The sequence below is a fragment of the Megalops cyprinoides genome, chromosome 4, assembly GCF_013368585.1.
Source record: "Megalops cyprinoides isolate fMegCyp1 chromosome 4, fMegCyp1.pri, whole genome shotgun sequence".
In the NCBI taxonomy this organism is placed as follows: domain Eukaryota; kingdom Metazoa; phylum Chordata; class Actinopteri; order Elopiformes; family Megalopidae; genus Megalops; species Megalops cyprinoides.
Genome location: NC_050586.1, coordinates 28,659,918 through 28,672,169, shown reverse-complemented (window position 1 = coordinate 28,672,169; position 12,252 = coordinate 28,659,918). Strand labels below are relative to the sequence as shown.

At 43.6% G+C, this 12,252-nt stretch overlaps 1 protein-coding gene across 2 annotated transcripts in view; it reads left to right on the top strand.

Moving 5' to 3' along the window:
* Positions 1-2,217: 2,217 nt before the first annotated feature.
* Positions 2,218-12,252, top strand: part of trpm3 (transient receptor potential cation channel, subfamily M, member 3) — a 120,049-nt gene continuing 110,014 nt past the window's right edge. For both annotated transcript variants that reach the window (XM_036527157.1, XM_036527158.1), the window contains exon 1: positions 2,218-2,648. In XM_036527157.1, the coding sequence (XP_036383050.1) occupies positions 2,559-2,648 (90 nt within the window). In that variant the 5' untranslated portion in view covers positions 2,218-2,558. The remainder of the gene's footprint in view (positions 2,649-12,252) is intronic.

Sequence of the window (12,252 nt, the reverse complement as noted above, 5' to 3'; positions counted from 1 at the left end):
CAAGTTATAATCGGAGGGGGGTGGGAGGCTGAGCTGGTATCTAATGCTTTGTAAAGTGCGCTAAGAGTATCAATATCATTCCTGTCACACAAACAGTCTCTTGTGAATTAGAGCGTTCAGATAATCTGTTGGGACTTCAAATGATCTGCATTTGACATTGTTATTATTTTTTTCATCCTAATCCCATCTACTGGAAATTTGCTTTTTAGCCCTGTGAAAGGCCTGTTTATTTCCTCTGATGTGATTTCTGTTCCCTACGTGATTTAGACGTGTGTCTCAGGGTTACTGTGAGAATGAATTTCTTTTTGTTCAGTGTGTTCATTTGTCCAGCGTTGTGACCATTGGCATTTTTAAAACTTTGTAGACTTCGCTTCTTAATGATTCATTCTGGGGAAATGGGTTTGATGTGACTGGATGTCACTCATGGATATACATTTAATTTGGCTTCAGAGACATATTCTGTTATAAATTATGCAGTAAAATCACTGATATCTGATTATTGACACAAAAACAACAAAGATCAATATCATCATCAAACGATATTATCCTCTTGTGAAGGAACAACATATTGGAATACTATACAATGCCTCATAAACTATGAGATATAATGCCCACAGACATAAAGTATAATTAGGACAGAAGTGTACATGGAAATTTTAGTAGTCAGGTGCGGCAACCCAAGCAGAATGAAGTACTGAGAACTTGAGGGATGAGTGGATGATGATTGACTTTTCTCCTGTTGGTAGTTTTTGTGTTTAAATAAAACATGTTCTGATCAAAGAGGAGGCAGAAGGTGGAGACTGTAGGGAATGCCAGAGCTCATCAGAACTATCACACAGGAGGCACTGCAGAGACTGCAAGCAATAGCACTTATACATGTACACACACACCACACACACACACACCACTCACACATACACACCACACACACACACACACACACACACACACACACACACACACACACACACACACACACACCACACACACACACACAAATACACACACACACCACACACACACACACAAATACACACACACACACACGCATACACACACAAGTACACACACACACGCACACACACACACACACACACACACACACACACACACACACACATACACACACACTCCTTTACAAACACATCACACACAGCTATATACACACACCTACACCCACACATCTCTTGCCTTCCCTCGGACAGATATAACAGCTGCATTTGGGCTAGTTTCCCAATCCTTCTTCTCTCTGTTCGTCTGATGTATTAGAGGGGTGTGCCGCAGCATTGCCTCTGGGGAGTCCCCCACAGCCCCTTCCACTAATGGGATGCGTGAAGCTTTAAAGACCGGCATTGTGATTCCTCGATGCCTCTCTCTCCCTCTCGCACCAACTCCGGTTGGAATGTATCTGCCAGACATGTGAAGGCGCCTTACAGCCGCATGTAAAAGAGAAACGGAAAAAAGACGCCAGAAGAGGATTACAGCAAGAAAAAGAGATGAAAATAAAGGTATTCAGAGAAGGAAGAAGGATGAAAACCTGACAGAAGGAAGGGTAGGAAATGTTTGTGGAAACAGGGAAGATGGGCATACGGTTGGCTGCTGTCTGAACCCTTTTTACCGAGTGAGTATCTCATGGGGCCAGAGGCGTGAGGCTGACCTGGAGACCCAGAGGTGTGAAAAGCCCGTTTCAGAAAAGGGAGTGCATGCATATCACCTTTGCTCTCTACCCCCTCTTCCTCTCGTTTCCTCTGTTCCTCACTCATTCACTCTCTCTCTTTCTCTCTGATTTCCTCAGTCTCCCCATTTCTTTTTCCCTACTTTCCCACTCTCTCTCCTTCCCTCCATCATTCTGTCCTTTGCTCTCTCCCCTTGTGCCTTCTCTCTCTCTTTTCCATCTCCTTTCCTCTCTCTCTCTCCCGCTAGCTTCTCCCCTCTCTTTCCCTCTCTCCCCCTCTCTGAGTCTCTCTCCTGTCTCTCTCTCTCTCCCTCTCTCTCCCTCTCTCTCTGTCTCTTCCTCTCTCTCCCTCTCTCTCTCTCTCTAACACTCACTCCCTCTCTCTATCTCTCTCTCACTAACTCTCTCTAACTCTCTCTCTAGAGCTCTCTCTCTCTCTCTCCCTCTCTCTCTCTCTCTCTCCTGTCTCTCTCTCTCTCTCCCTCTCTCTCTCTCTCTCTCTCTCTCTCTCCCCCTCTCTCTCTCTCTCGCTCGCGCGTCTTGAAGACAGTGCAGCCCTCCCCAGCTCCTCCGCTGTTCCCAGTCCTGTGTGGCTCGTTTGCTATGCATGAGTGCAGCTTTCTCTGGAGCGCGCGGGGCTGCCTTGCTGCTGGAAGTAGGATCGGATGCTCGCCTTCGAGAGCCACGCCGCTCAGCGCCACGCTCTGGACGGCCCCAAACTAGCCGGATCTCCCGTCGGCGGGGAAGGTGGGAGGGAGGGAGCAGGGAGAGGCGGTGGGTCATGGTCCGGAGACCGAGTGGATTTCGGCCGGAGAGATTCCTTCACCCCCTGTTTTGGGAGCAGGGCGCACTTTCTGGGAAGTGGGAGTTTCTCTAGGAGGACATGAATCAGCTGGACACGCCACGTCCCCTCAACTGGACCATCCGAAAGCTCTGCCACGCCGCGTTCCTGCCCTCCGTCCGGCTGCTGAAGGTATGAGGGCAGACCCTTGGCATGAAGGCACAGGTTTTGGGGTGGGGGGTAGGTGGGGGGGCAGTGAGGGGCGGGTGGAGGTTTTGTTCTGGAATCTTTCTCTCATTGTCTCTACAAACCTCTGAGTGGCCGTTTTGAAGCCTTTGAGCATCAGTTTGAAAAGCCCTCCTTTTAAGCCACAGATGCTGTGAGACCTGAGCTAGGCAGTGGTCTAGCAGCTGTTGGGGAATTTCTTTCTGTGGCATTCTGCCTGTTCTTGCATTGGAAGTTGATTTTTTTGTTGTTGTTTTTTTTAATGCCACACTCTGTGTAGGTGAAGAGTTCCCTCTTGTCCAGGTGGCTGATGTAGGTGATGCTTGAGTGTGTGAGTGTATGAATGAGCGTTTGTGTGTGTGTGTGTGTGAGAGAGAGACTCCTTTGTAAGGTTGTCCCCATGGTGCTGGATGCACAGAGCCACATCACAGATCACATAGCTCCTCAACATGCCAGTTCTCATCTCCCACAACTCCTTTTCCATGCATGCTTTCTACAAAGATTAAAAACTGCTGAGATGATAAACCTCTCAGCATGGGCTAATCTGAGCAGTGCGCCCGTCCGTGAAGCCCTCTGTCAGGGTCTGCACTGTGTATCAGTGGCACTGGTCTCTGGACCAGAGGATTGCAGGCTTAAATTTCAGGGGAGGTGGTTAGACCCTCACACTGAAGCAGGGCACCTTAGTCCTATAAACAGGACCACTACTGGTGTGTAAATCCAGTGTGTGCTTGGTGGAGAAATGAATTAAGCCTTTCCAACCTCCTTATAGCCTTGGATGAGTGGGGGATGGTCGGTGGGAGAACAGAAGCATTTCTGCGACTCATTTAACACGTGGAAAGAACTTTGTGTGTTTCTCTGCAGGATAGTATCCCATAGGGACTGTGTTACTCTTTATAAACTCAGACCTGACAGTGTTGCTAATAGTGGTGATGTTACTGGTGCTGCTGATAGTAATGGTGATGATGATTATGGGGATGATAATATTAAAACTCACTGAATTTCATTTTTTTGTTATTCTTCAAGAGGCTACAGTCTCTTTAAGCAAGTACAGAAGAGATTAGGGAGAGAGAAGGAGTGAGAGGGAGTGAGGGAGGAAGAGAGACAGGGGCAGAGAGAGGGAGAGGGAGAGAGAGACAGAGAGAGTGAACCCGATTCAGACAAACACAGCATCCACACTGTGGGTGCAGTGAGGGATTCTGCTTTGCTGCTGTAATACACCTTTTCCTTTTCATTTCTTGCAGGCATTCTAAATAATCTGGTTACAGCAACGCTCCTCCAAAAAATTCAAAATTCCTTTATTGTCTCTTGAACATGGTTAATATTGGAGGGGCATATTTGAGGAGCCTGCCTTTTCAGAAAAGAGACCCAATGTCTTGAATTTTTTTTTTGGTTTGTTTTTTGTTTCTTTTTGGTGCCATGATTGCAAATGTGCGATTGTCTGTAGGGATTGAGCATATGTCCCCAAATACATCTGGTCTGGTAGCATCCTAATGAGTCCGTTCTTCTTGCCAGATTAATCCCTTCTGAATCAGCATGTGTTGTCTGTGAGTATGTTGCTACACTATAAACAGGTCCGAGTGAGTTTTTTCTGTACCATTGTCTTCCGTGCAAATGTCCACTTCCACTAGAGCTACACAGCTGTATAGTGGCCAAAAACCTGAGACAAAGAGTCTCCAGGCTTTGAGTGTCTTTGATGGTAAAGTGAGCATTTAAAAGATACTCTAATGTGAGCTACAGTCAAAGTGAATGCATGTTTAATGAATGCTGGATTCTTTGGGAGTGCTGTGAAGCTGAGCTGCCCTGTTCTGTCGGAGCCAATTTACTTCCTGTGATGTGGTCTTTATGAGAGTGGTGTAGACGCTGTAGAACACAGGACACTCTCCCTCCTCCTCCAGGGAGGGTGCTGCAGTATTGGGGTTCCCCCGGCTCCAGCATCCTCGTGCCAAATGGGAAATGAGCCAATTACTATCAAACGACGATCATTAAATTTTATTTCACAGAAGCGTGTGAACATGAGATGATATTTTTTTTCGAAAATGGCAAAGAATGTTCAAGGGCACCTACAATACAAAGCACACAAACACATCACCCCACAGCATGAGACAACATACAACCACAGCTCGCATACATACACATACACACACGTGTGCACACGCACACACACGCGCACGCGCACGCACACGCACACACACGCACGCACACGCACACGCACGCACGCACACACACACGCACGCACACGCACACACACACACACACACACACACACACACACACACACACACACACACACACACAAACACAATACACCAGAGTACACACACAGACAAACACTAGAGTTTGTCCCTCCCAATGCTGATTTTTCAGGTCACATTGTTGATCATGTTTATTACAGAGCTGGTATAATTTTGTAGTTTAATCCAATACTAATAAACTAATAAAACCTGCAACCAGAATATAATATGACAACTGTTAAAATTCCCTAAAGGGATTTCCCCCATCAAGGATTTTTTTTTTTTTTTTTATGGAACATTTGCCATGCAACCATTCTTGACATACAAATTTTGCTCTGGGGCACACAGTGATGATGTCATAGGTCAAACGGAACAATAACTCATCATTCAGTGACATCTTGAATAGTGTTAGGAATCTGTACTGAATGTAGGGACATGGCTTCATTTCAACTACAACATGGAAGGAAAAGAAAAAAAAAAAAAAACAAAATAATATGGATGCTTGTACATGTCTCTGAATAAGAGTGTGGAATTCTAATTTAATTCAGCAAGTCTGTGCAGTAATTAATTCGAACTAAACTGACAATGAATTACTCTGCGAGACAAGTGTTTAAAACAAGTAATTCAATTCTCAATTATGCCTAAACGTGTCCTTTTTGACCTCTAAAATGACAAGCAATTGGCCATGTGGCTGTTTAAAAGGTAACATGACTCAATTAAGAAATATACACACATTTGCAACGCTCGTGAAATAAACTCAAACACAAATTACGGTGATCTCAAGGTTAGCAAAGAGTAAGGTGTGAAATTTTGGAAGGTGGGGGGGGAGTCATGCAGAGTGTTACATGAACACCGCTGAAGGCTAATGGCTGGACATGCTGAGTTTGTCCGGATAAAGGACTGAAAGGCAAGCATATGTTAACCATGCCACTGCTGACAACTGTAGCTACCAGAGACAGAAAACATGCATGCATTTTTCTTATGCAATGCATTTTAACTGATACCAAAATTTTTATTTTGGCTAATGTGGCTCAATGAGTCCTTTGAAAAAGAAGTAAAGGGGTGTTGTATATAGTTGTACATTTTCCCACAAACCTGCCATCTCATAAATCTACAGTGAGCACATGGAGAGTCTTCATATGGCTCCTTTCTGTCACCTGCTGTCTCCTTTATGTCACCCGCTGTCTCCTTTATGTCCTCATATGTCTACCTTTATGATGGTATTTTTGCATAAGAATTAGTGGTGGGACAGTGAGGCTTTGTGAACTTCCAAATGGGTGGAGTCACCCTGTATTACCAGTGTCTCACTGACGTCAGCGAATCAGAATGTTTTGCTAAGTTATCTCATTGGCTCATTAAAGACAGTGACTGACAGTACATGATAGCTTCACTCACTATGGGGTTCATAAAGCCTCACTCTCACGTTGCTGATAATAAGCAAAGCTCGCACAACCTCACCTGTTTGATGTTTTCTACTGTTCCAAATTGTGATGAAAGATAACTTCTTCGAGCAGATCCTAACAGAGCTACACCAAGACTGTAGTGCAGCTCTCTTGGCATCTGTGATTGGTCTGACCCTGCCTCCCAGATCCATCCATTCTCCCATGGTTATTGTTGCAATGCCAAATGCATTCTGGGTAATAACTGGGTACTGTGATTCTGTGCACGCTGTATACAGTAATACATTTTATATGGGTCTCCCCGACGCACACATAAACACACACACACTTTGTGCTGTGAAGACAGAGTGGATTAATCCTTCCAGAATTGTTTTTCATTTGCCCAGGGCAACACCGCTTGTGAAAAATCGCTGCGTCTGCAGAGCAAATGTGTTTCAAGAGGGAGATAATGCACTATTTTTATGCAAAATGCATGGGGAATATTGTGGAAAAACGGATAAAAATAAACACGCCTTTAACAAATGAAACCAAGGTGGTGAGAAAGTGTTGAAGTGGACGTTGCAATATTACTGTACATGCCATCTGTAGATCCCACTTACTATATATTCTCCGTGCATGTGAAATTAATATGGAGCAGCAATGCTGAGATGGAAAGACAATAAAACACTAAATACATATATAAGGTATGTCTTTGCTTGTGAAAATGGGCTGTTTTATGTTTGGCAATTATTTGTTAGGCTTCTCCTTTTCGCTCCACAAGTCACCAAGTGCACCACAGTGGAATGGGTGCTCATTGGAGTATGGGCGTTACTCCCAAATTGATGTCATCTGGGCAATTTGTAGGTGGTTGATGAATGGCAGGGTGTCTGAGAGGCAACCTACCCACTCCTATCTCTGGTGGAACAAAGACATTTTTCTCTGTTGCTGTGTGATCTGGGTCATTATTCTTGGCGTAGAATCTCAACCATGGGCCCCAGCCTGCTGTCAAGATGAACACCTCTCTGAATGAGCCACTCGGAAGCCCTGGATATGGGGCACTTTTAATTTGAAAATGAAACTTTCAATAATCCGACGTTACAAATATTTGCTTTTTCCAAATTTTATTATTTTACAGCACTCTTAATATAGGTTTACCAAAACAGATGGTTGAAATGTCACTGAGGCAAGGTGATATATTGCAATGATTCCCTGTCAATGGTGGACAGATTATTGATCAGCATTGCACTTTGGTCAGGTTATCAATCAATTGTTGTGGAGAGGGCACATTTATCAAAAAAGCCTGGATTTGAGATGTTCAGATTGTTTGAATTTTTCACTGTTATTTGTGGTTATTTTGAGTGTTTTTTTAACCATGTGGTTTGTGTGTTCAATCAGAAGATGGCTGGATCAATACCCTTGCAAGCTCCAGACTTGTAGCATCAAAGAGATGGATTCTGGGAAATGGTACTGCAGTGGGTTTGCAGCCTATTGAAGAGATGCATTTATGAGCTGCCTCAGGTTAAAATGGTGCTCATAATAATGACAAATACGTAATTAGAATAATATTTATACAAGGATAATTGTCAACCTCATAAGATAGCCAAGGTTCCAACATACTTGTTTTCAGCCATGGAAGCTACAGCACTCATGATCCATGGAAGACTGGCTTTTGTTAATCTGATTCTCTGAAGGATGATCTTATACAAGAAATATTCCAAAGCAAAGTTTAATACCACTTGCATAATATACTTCATTAGCAGTGTAGATTAATTGTTATGATTACAAGATGGATGATTTCAATTAGATGCCATTTGGAAATCGGTAATTATCAAATTAAATTAGATGCTTTGCCTGCTGAGTCTGTCCTTGTCATATGAATGCCACATGGACACACAAAAAATACACAAATATACACACATTCACACACACACACACACACATTTTCTTTCCCTTCCTCTGACACATATTTTTGATGTGTTTTTACAAAACTTCTGCCACAATGTCTCCTGCTGTTGTTCAGTCGTACAATCATTGGTACTGAGACACAGAAAATGTCTGGGTTAAGCTTTCTTCAGTGTAAACACACTTGAATTTCTCAGAAGCATCCACACCGACTGTTGTGTCTTAATTAACTAAATGGTATGTGCATAAAATTACAGTCTGCTGGCAAAGAGAAATTACCTGACTGAAGTGGCAAATCCGAAGTATCCAATTCTATTTGCATATGATGTTTTACTTTATAGCAAATCATTTAAATTTAAATTTAAAAAATAACCCCAAAACCTGCTTGTCTTGTAAGAAATAATTTAAAGCAGATTAAGCAACAGCTGATGCCAGTGTTATTAATGATGGCAGATCAATCAGCCCCATGATTCCATAGCAGTGCATGTAGATTACCTCTTGGCAGGCAATCAACGCTATCAGGGAATTTGGTCAGAAGTCACACAACACTTAACATTCGGCACTGTTCGGACAGTGTGCAAAAATAATTTTTTGAGTTAATGACAGGTGTAATGATAGTTCAGCCTCGCAGGAGTTAATTGGCTGAGTGGAACTGCGGATTGTGGAGCCTGCTAGCTCCATGTCCCTTCCCGTGACTGAATCAGGATGAAGAACAGAACAGAACGGCATAGAAACATTTCAGTGGACCTAAGTAAGCAGGGCTTCAGCCTGCGACAACATAATGGCAGCCTTATTAGAACGTCGCTGCAGCATTAACCAGCAGTATCTACTGGTTTGTGTGGTGTAGCAGTGTTTCACAGGACTTATAACCCAAAGGTTGCTGGTTAGATTCCCATGTGGGGTGCTGCTGTACCTCAGATCACTTCAGTAATATATACAGCTGTATAAATGTATGATATTCCAGCCCTCGATAAGGGCGTCTGCTAAGCAAATAATGTAATTGTCTCTACTGAGGCAGTTTAGCTTTGCCTCCCAGCTCTGAAGCTGTTCGTGGATGAAAGAGCAGTGGATGACCTGCGGGATTGGCTCATCCATAACATGAGAAAGGGGAGCATGATGGATGTGACAGCGGGTCTCACATCTGTGCACTCCAGGAGAGCGCGCACCCCTCCGTCTGGCGTCGTCTTCACACCCCAAATTAGGGCAGGGATCACCATGGCTTCCGCAGGTTACGTAACGCAAATTTACACACTGTTGCAGAGATGAAGGGGCCACCTAAGAATAGAACGGAATCTTATTATTGCCCCCACTGCATGGATCCAGTCTTCCGGTTTTTAGAAAACACAGGGCAACGCCACTATACAGCACAGTACTGCAGTCCAGGCACACTAGTGTTAAATCTAAACCAAATAATTTTGAGGAAGAAATACCACTCGGCCACTGAGTCACTCAATTAAAAACAAATCCTCCCAAGTGACTACGATGCTATATTTATTATACAGTGACCCCTGAATTCAAGCAAAAGTGACACACCATCTTAAGCAAGAAATTCACTACTGAGGAGCATTTTCTGTTAATGACTTGGCAGTTCTGATTGAATCCTGCGGGTAATGTTTGTTAACAAAACGCGCACAGTGTTCTTTTACTGTGGGCTATTCGCAGCGTTTTGCCATTGTAAGGCAGTGACAAGCAGACGGGCCTGGAGTTATTACAGAACAACAAGGCCTAATCATTCCAGTACAGTGTAATCCCTTGCTCCAGAGCTTCATTGATTGACAGTCTTGTCTCGGCTCAGATGTTAGCTCAACAAGGTGGCCGTCGTCCAATGAGATGTTGTGCACTCTAAACCTGGAGGTGTGCATTGTCAGGAAACTCAGGCTGTTCTGCACTCCTGCAGTTTGTGTCGGGCCTTTGTTTTCGACTCAATTTTCTCTGCGCGTTTGCGTCCGTGAGGCTTACACGCCCGTGACGGTGCAATAAAAATCATGATGAAATGTTCTTACTGCTCCTGCTTGATTTGATGAGTAGAGCCCAGATTCTTCGCCTGTAAACACCCCCTCCCAACCACCTCCCCCTACTCCCCTGCAGAATCTCTCCCAAGCGCCCAAACCTCATCATCAGCCCCCCTCCACCACCACCAACACCCCCACCCCCCACACACACATCCATTTCTCCTGTCTCATCTCATAAAAGGGCACCCAGCTCACCATGGCCTTGTGTTTTAATGCTGCTGGTCAAGTTGGGTTTTTACACATCAAGCAGAGTTTTTTTTAACCTTTTAAAGACTTTCCCTGCTTTCATCTGTCACAGTCTCTGCTACAGAGCCTCTGCCCAAGAGCATGCAGTTCATTTCAGGCTCCAGTTACCAGACATGTATTGTGACACTTATTGGAGGGGTAAACTATCCTTTCAATGTCCTCATCACATAACATCCAACAGAACCACTGTAGGGTGTCCTTTCTTCATTCCCTTCACCATCTCCCTTTTAAGGGACTCTTTATAGCAGTTATAGTCCAGTTATGAATATTGGGATTGCAATATACAACATAGCAACACCACAACTGCAACCACTGAGGAAATTTATGTCTGTCAACTCTTGGGTGATCCTTAGTAACACATTATTATAATTAATGTTGGGCTAAACATCAACAATTCATATCAAGCAGTGTATAATTTAATTATTTGTGATTTATTAAGCATTTGTCAAGTGACCAGCTGCTGATATTTCTGTTCTTGGTTGAGTTAGTTTATGAGAAGTCGTGTATAGTTCCTTTTTAAGCAGAACACACCAGGTTTGGCGTTACAATATTGTACATTTGTCAAGGTAGGCTGAGGGATACAAATGTGGGCTCATGCTATGGAGGAAGGCCTTCCTCTTTTTTATAAAAAGGTCTTATATGACAGATATTTTTTGGATTTGTCTAAGTTTCAGTACAGCTTTCAGAAACTCCTAGGATATTTTTTGTAAGGACCATGTTTGGTCCTTACAAAAAATTTTCGCCAATTTTATCCTGGGCTCCCTCTATACTGCCTCTATACTACATTGAATAATTCAGTTTCCTAAGAGCACCAGCTGTGTGGTGTAGTGTTAAGCAGCAGGGCTTGTAACCCAAAGGTTGCTAGTTAAACCCAAATTGCCTCAGCAAATGCCCAGCTATACCAATGGATGACATGCAAAGTATGAAAGATGCTCAGGATGTGAGTGTCTGCTAATGAATGAGCATCAAGATAAAGTCACTACTAAACACATACTTGGTTAACTGATCATGACTGACTGCATCAGGGTGTGAGGAACAGGTACTGAGGTGATGCGATCTGTCCAGTGTCAAGCACTTTGAAAATAAGAACAATGAACACAGTGAAATGAACCAACATGGCCCTCCTCCCCCGATATACCCATCGGTTGCTCAGAGCACAGGAGCGAGGCAGGATCAGTGCTGAAGGGACCTGCAACCTGCTGCAGGTGGGGAGGCACAGATGTCCAGCATTGCTTCCAGTGGCCGCCACCCACACTGCTAGCCCGTGTGCTAGCAACCGGCCTGGACCGCTGCTGTTAATCAGTGTAATGGAGGTACCCAGATGCAGCTGTGTAATCACCACTTTGTCCCTGAGGGTGGCCGCAGAAAGAGATTGCAGGAGGAATGAGATTACATCCCAGGGAATCATTATACAAGTTGTAGCCCCAAACATCAAAATCATCAGTGCCTTCAAGTTCTTGCCCCTCATTTAAAGAAATAGTAACAGATGTTTGTTGAGTTTAAGGATTATGAAAGGAACAATTACATGACAACAACCAACACTATAGGTACACCTAGGGACTCTGTGGTTACAGATCTATATAAAATGTATGTTAAAAAAAAAAAAATCTAGCTCACTGGACACTAACTTGAATTGGTCCTTTTCTTTTGATGTCTAACATGTACTATGTACATTGTACTCTCTGAAATCTCACATAAAATCTGCCATATTTTCATTATTATAAATTGCTTTGTCTGCAATATACTCTCATTAGACTATTAAACAGAATGAGTAAAGCTGTGGCCATGGTCTTGTATTGTA